This window comes from Aythya fuligula, chromosome 1, assembly GCF_009819795.1.
Source record: "Aythya fuligula isolate bAytFul2 chromosome 1, bAytFul2.pri, whole genome shotgun sequence".
NCBI lineage: Eukaryota > Metazoa > Chordata > Aves > Anseriformes > Anatidae > Aythya > Aythya fuligula.
The window spans coordinates 87,874,138-87,881,406 of record NC_045559.1 but is presented as its reverse complement, the minus strand read 5'-3'; the positions used below and the strand labels follow the sequence as shown (position 1 = coordinate 87,881,406).

Below are 7,269 nucleotides of genomic sequence, written 5' to 3'. Positions count from 1 at the left end.
CTAGATCTCTGTAGGATAATGAGAATTATCTGCCACAATATATAATTTTTATATGGGATAAAAAGTTAAGGCCATCAATTATTATGTCTTCAGGTTATAAGCAGATACATATCTCATAGGGATTATAATAAATCTTCTCTCTTAGGCTTACTACTTTGTAATTATCCAACACGGGTCTTTAATCTTCCTCCCAATCATCTGTACCTTGCCACAGAGTCAGAGACCGAACACTGGGTGAGGTGGACCACAGGGCGGGTCTGCTCTGGCCATTCCTACATTTTCTATTGACTTCACCAGCCTCAGCAGCAGTAAGAGAAGGCACTTACCTCTCATTTAACCTAAGGCTTCCTAATTGCACTTTTGCCTTGTAGAGAGGCTTTGATTTGTATGCTTGAATCTGTGCCCCACTTAATGCCCTTTTCCATTGCCAAAGCAATATAAAGAGAGCTTTAGGGGAAGGGAGAATCGGGCTCAAGGAATGCAGGATATTGCATGCTCCAGCAGAGGGATGTGTGGTACTGTCAACTCTTTCTCATCTACCTCATTTTACCTGGTATTTTGAAGGAAACCTTTCAAGCATACTGAGATGGATGCACTCAAAAACTGTCGACAGCAGTTTGTAGATCATTGGGACTACCAGTGTCCTACAGGTATTCTTTCTAGTAAGGAATATAATAGCAATGCATGAAGCTTGAAAATACCTGTAACATTCAGCTACTGTAGGTGTTTCCACATAGGAAATATATATTTCTACAGACAGGAGGAAGCCTTATTAAAGAGAAGTTAATGTTTCAAAAGATAAAGGGGTGTGAGTTCCTAAGTTCATAGAAGGGCACTTAAATATGGAAGTGATCAGATGAGCACTTTCAGCTACATTTACAAGCAAGCTGCAAGTTGCTCCACGTTTTACAAAACTTAGTCACTAATTTTTGAGCCTGGAAGTTTGATAAAATCAGGTTGTATTTCAGGCAGGTATTTGTGAAGACCTTGACCTAAACTGTCCAAGAGATTTAGAACACAATTTATATGCCTTAGCTTTACTTTAAGGAGTTTACTTTTTAATTGGCACCTTTCATTCATTCAAAACTGATTTTTAATTCACTTAAACACTAGTATTTGGATTTTGGTGGATGTAAACCCTGATTCTTATTTCCTGTGTACTGAAATCTCTTCTGGTATCAGAACCATATTCCAGAATATGCTACATTTTGACCGTGGTTGACCAAATTTAACAATGACAAATTAAACAGCTTTTCCCCAGACCTCAGATGGCAAATGAACAGCTACAAATTTTTAAGCTGGGTGAAATTCATTAATTCCTCATATGGGAGAACACCAAACTTTTCAACACTAAAGATCTCAGAAAAAAAACTCCTTTTCCCCAGAGAAGCATCTTCCAATCCTTTTGTATAGCTTCACATTCCCCACTCGCCTCCCCATCCCTGTCTCTAGAATCTGTATTTTCTGTACAGATTTAGTGTTTCTTCGCACAGCAGATACCAGTTCTCCCTCTCTGTGTCTTAGGCTTAGTCTTTTCACTTCTTGGTTCACATGTCAACATTTATTTTACCAGTGCAGTTATAAAAACAATATTTTTTAACTAGCTTGTGCTCCTCCTGTAGCCCAGCCAAACTAATGTAGATTCTTTGTGAAAATCCTTGAACTACCTGAAGAAACTGGCGACAAAAAAAGACATGACCACACAAAAGGCTAATTCATTCTGGCACTTGCCTCAAAGTCTCTTTACGTTGTCTAGTGCAAGTGAGAATCGGGCCTTGGACATTTAGGATCTGCTGAACAATACCTTGCAGGTTACAGAAAGATTTTGAGAGTGAAGTATCTGTCGGGATTTTTTTTGCCCATAGTAAATCAGCAATGGAACGGGCCTAGAAGGTAGCAACGAGGTTACCTGTGCTGAATCACAGACATCCGATACAGAAGCTGCAGGTGGAAAGAACACACAATCTTTTATGTGCAGACCTATCGAGTCAATATTTAGAAGGTTGTCCAGCATCAAAGAATGTCTCATGTGAAATGCTCAGTGTTCACAAGCAAAGTTCTGTAAACTTAAGAAAGCTTAATTTAAATATAGACACGAGTAAAAGCTAAACTAGCCTCTTTTTTTTTTTTTTTTTTTTTTTTTTTCTTTTTGCATATTTTTGTTAGGTGCTTCTTCTCTGCCTAAAAAATAAAGTCCAGAGTGCAGCTGGTGCAAATCCTAGCTATGGATTTCAAGCAAGACAAAGACAGTGTCAAACACTGATCCAACTGAACTAAGGACCCATGTACTTTGGGAGTTGGCTTTGGGGGAAAAATTCTCACACAGATACACAGAAGACAACTAGGGAGAACACCAGCCCAAACACAATAAAACAAAATACAGAACACCAACATGTATATGCAGATCAGGAATCAATCTGTCACACTGATCCTACATTCCTTGCATAGCTTTGCATATGCAGAGAATGCGGGATGTGGCCCTTCAGTTAGACGTTTTTGCAAATGAAGAAGGGAAGATTATTTGCAATGGTAACCTTTTAAGTTATTTTGGCATCAGCACAAATTACCAGGGGCAGGATCAGATTCCCACACAAATATGGAAGCTCTCTAGCGAGCAAGGCAGGGATGAGAGAACAATACAGCAGATTACTTCTTGTCCAGTGACCAAAAAGAAGGGAAATCCTAGTTATTACACACTTCCAAGGCTTTCATTACATTTTCAAAAACGAAGAAAGAAAAGAAAAAGACTACAAACTCTATCAGCCTCAAAAACAAGGGAACGTTGCAAGAAGCTATCTTTCTCAAAAGGAACCTCCCTTCGGCAGAAATAAATTCTGAGATGGAATCAAAACCAGAAACAACAGAACCTTGGTAAGAGCCAAAAGAGAACCACGTAACTCAAAAAACAAAGTAGCAGTTCAACCCATACTGCAGGATGCACAAACTCTAGTAGATAATCCCACAGATGACTTCACAGAGCCCCTCATCGACCCAGGTAATTCTTGATTCCATTAGAAAAGAGAGAGAGAGTGAAAAAAATAATACTTGAAAAGAAAATTAAGAAACATCCTTCCTCTTTTTTAAAATAAAAATCAAGATCATCTCCCCTCCCCCCCTCTATCTGGAAGCAGGTTAGCTAACCTTAACAGTCTCAATTTAAAATAAAATATATATTTATATATATATTCATATATATAATAAAAGAGAAGATATTAGTGGCAGTGTACGCAAAACAAAAAAGAAAACAAAGAAAAATTACTTTTAACAATCTCACTTTTTTTGTTTCTTTTTTTACACAAATACTGTTGTAAATATATTAAAAAAATCAGCATTCTATCTGGTAAACGTCACTTTTGCCCCTCTATAAAATTTTGAATTAAAAAAGTCCCAAGAACTCTTTTTTTTTAATTATTCCCCTCCCCACCCGCCCTCTATTCCTCTTTCTTCCACAAGAATAAATCCTGATGCATTTTTTTTTTTTTTGCAAAGATTGTGGGAACTAACCCTTCTCTTGTACCTAGATCCATAGGTTGCAACCTCTGATATCTTTGATTTTCCTCTGTGTTTCTCTTTGCCTTCTGTGAAAGTCCCTCTTGATTGTGCTGAGGCCCTGGGCTCAGCGAAGACACTGAATAAATTACAAAAAGCCACCGTTGCTCGTTGTCTGAATCTTCTTGGTTTCTGCTGTAAGGTGGTGGTGGTATGGGAAAAGCAGCGGGGAGGGTGAGCCAGAGAGCGTGGGATGGAGCAGAATCCAGGTGAGGAACCTCTGATTCTTTTTTCCTCATCCTGCAGGGACTCCACACTATCCAAGCCACACTGCCTTGCACTCCCCTCAGCCCTTTCGTGTGTTTGTGGATGCATGTGTGTGTGAGAAAGCAGACACGTGGTGGAAACCAGCAGGGCCTTGTTTCCTCTGGTTGCTGCTCAACCAGAAGCAAAATATTCCACAGTTCTAACTGGATACTGTGAAGTCCAAAAGCGGTCAGCATTGTGAATTATGTCCATTGAAACACTGCGAGCGGTGTACTTATAACGACAGTAGGCCTTGTAGATTTTGTAATATATTTTGTTTTGTTTCTTTTCTTTTTCTTTTGTAGTGCTCTTCACAAGTGAGAAAAAAGAAATTGTTATTTTTTTTTTTGTTTTTATTTTTTCTGTCTGTTTTTTGATTTTTTATGGTTTTTTTTTTTTTTTGTTTGTGTTTTTTTTTTTTTTTTTTTTTGTTTTTGTTTTTGTAGTAAAGAAGGGTTGTATTTAGAGGCCAGTAGCTAGAGATCCAACCAGTGGAGCTCATGAAGCACTACCTGGCCTTAAGGCCACCATCCGAGGGAGGTTGGGAAAATTATTATTCACCCAGCCTCCGGAAATGTAATGTACCAGCAGGCAAAAAACAGTTCTTCATGTAGTACAAAAACAACAAAACGAAACGAACCCAAAAAAAAGGAGGAAAATAAAGGTAAAAATGAAACAAAAATCATTTCTTAAATTCTAGTGCCATAGCTTTTTTTTGTTGTTTCTATTTTTTTTTTGTTCATAACAAAGAGAGAGAGAGATTCTACTTATCCGTCTGACACATGCATCCTCATGTGGTCGTTGAAATGCTCGATTTGGTCAAACTTAGCTGGACAGACAGAGCAGACGTACGTGGTCCCCTCCGTGCAGGCCACCACCCCAGCAGGGACGGCCCTGGCGCCGGTGCCGGTGGCTCCAGGCGTGCCGTTGGTGGCACTGTGCAGAGCCACATGCCTCTCCAGCAGGGTCTTGTGGGAGAACTTCTTCTTGCAGATGTAGCACTCGTAGGACTTCTCCCCGCGGTGGAGGCGCATGTGCACGTTAAGGGAGCTCTTCTGGGTGAAGCGCTTGTTGCAGATACTGCACTGGTACGCCCTCACGCCAGTGTGCGTCACCATGTGTTTGATTAAGTAATCCTTTAAAGAGAAGGAGCGCCAACAGATGCTGCATTGGTGGGGTTTCTCACCTGCCCGTTGCCAAAGACAGAGAGAGAGAGAGAGGGAGAGAGAGAGAAAGAAAAACAGACAAAAAAGAAAAAAAAAAAAAAGATAACAGAATTAAACCAGCTCTGTATGACTCTTTGCAATAAACTAACGGTGAGTCTTTGGAGAGATGCTTTGGCTAAGAAGGTGTCGTTCTGTTAAAAACTGTTTTGGAACCCAAAACTTAGTCTGACCAGAGGTTTCACAGTGCTTTACTGTGGAGGCTGCAGGTATTCCCAGCTCACACACAGTGAAAAGCTGAGGTGATTTGCTCAAGCTCATGGAGCAGGCACTGACAAAAACAGGAGTTAAAAGGTGCTGGCATCTTCTACTCCCAGCTTCAATAGCACAGCCTCTGCTGCCCCAGGCAGGGAGGAGGAACGCTGTGTTCCTGTCTTGTCCTCTTACTCCTTTCTAGCAAGATCTTGTTCAAGTTATTTTACCTTTCAGTGCTTCTGTCTCCCTACCCGTATGCAATAAAAACATGATCTACCAGACCACTGACTTGTAACACACTCATTTTTGGTAAATTGCTTCAAATTTCTCAGAAGTGCTAGAGATTGCCGGGGGAATCCAATTCTTCACGATAGGTTTACATTTGCTGCCTCATTTTTGGTCAATTCTCTTAGCTGAATTATGGACAAGAGTAACTGAAAAGGGTACCTCAAGATACAGGATTGCCCAGCCAGCACAACGGAAAGGGCAGCCTAACACATGAACATCCATGGTAACAGAGATGAAACTTAAATGACCTGACCACCAGATAAATAAAATTCCTAACCAGGTAAGCCAGAGATGTGAACTCCGATCATATCTGGACAAAATACAATCAGGCAGCATTAAAAAAGTATTTAGCTGAGCACATATAACTGATTTGTCCAGACTACTTGTAATTCCTCTGTGTGCTCAGAGTTCTTCTGGGAGACAATGCCACAGCCTTAGGCTCCATAGCATCAAGCAACATTTTCATGATACATGGTAGTTCATCATCCTCAAACCTGCTAGGGTGAGAGGAGAGTCTCCGTGAAACAATTAAAACGATCCTCTTGTTTCACCAAGTGGAAAACTATTTCCTTTGGTCATTCTGCCATCTCCTATCTAGCAGACGTCCTCTTCTTTCACATCCTGCTTCCTCCTTTTTACAATCTGCTCAGGACTTTTATATCCTGAAGAGTCAATTTGCAGAGACGATCACATGCCTGTAGTGATGTGTCATTTAGTCTTTGCATAGTGAGATTAAAATATGCTACTTATACTCAATTTTAAATGGAGATCATTAATATGGATTGGATGGGAAGGACAGAATTTTATTTTTATCACCTCTAAGTCTTTCTTTTTATCTCACAGTTTGCACATATGATGGCAACATCTGTGGATGGATCCACATGCTGCACTTCCTTGCACCAATGATGAGTTTGTCCCAACTTGGTCAAAGACACTTGGTCAAAACCCATTAAGTCCTTACTTTCCTGCCTTTGCTGAGCATAGAGTGGTGAGTTTAGACAGGCCAATATACTTGACATGTGCTATCTGGAAAATGATGGTGTGTCAGCTATAATCATGTCAGATTAATTTACAAGAGACTGATTACATTTGCAACACTCATTTTTGCCTCAGGCAAGATATCTCCCAGAGTTTTTAAGAAGTTGGTCTCCTTTGCTCTAGACCCTGTTAAGACTATGCTATAAAAACACCCTAATTTTTTCCTGCACATATTTCTAAGATATGCTGTGTTCTGGCTTTTTCTAATTTTATCTTCTAAACCTTTCTGGGACTTCTTCTGTCCTAAGAATCTCAAAACTTGTAAGGTTTTCTTCTTTGAATGTGGATTTATATGCTTCCTTAGCGATCACTGTGTTGCCTTTTCCAACTGCAGATTTTTTAGTCCATGATTCTTCATCTTGAAGCCAGGTGTTCGGTGAATTAGATGTGCATGTTCTTCCTTTTGGTTATTTCCTATTTGGTTGGTTTTAGCCAGTAATATGGGACAGTTACTGAATATTGACCACAGCGTGATACATAGGAGGAGGCAATGATGTCTTATAAGGTGCATGGTGACTGCATACATTCTAGCTCTGCGTTTCCACAACAGTGCACGTCTGAGAACACCACTGTGGGCTACATTAAAGACAGCCTGCATGGAACATGGCAAAACATCAGTCTCCAGCCTGTTTGCATCTATATGAAAGGAGAAAGGGAGGTAGGTTTGTGTCTACACTGCAGTGCTTTCATTGCATATAAAGCTGCATCAGAGTATCATTCTTGGAAGCAT

General features: G+C 40.1%; 1 protein-coding gene across 1 annotated transcript in view; it reads right to left on the bottom strand.

Moving 5' to 3' along the window:
• Positions 1-4,511: 4,511 nt before the first annotated feature.
• ZBTB20 (zinc finger and BTB domain containing 20) overlaps positions 4,512-7,269 on the bottom strand; it is a 32,720-nt gene continuing 29,962 nt past the window's right edge. The window contains exon 4 of the mRNA XM_032208225.1: positions 4,512-4,981. Coding sequence (XP_032064116.1) covers positions 4,563-4,981 — 419 coding nt within the window. The 3' untranslated portion in view covers positions 4,512-4,562. The remainder of the gene's footprint in view (positions 4,982-7,269) is intronic.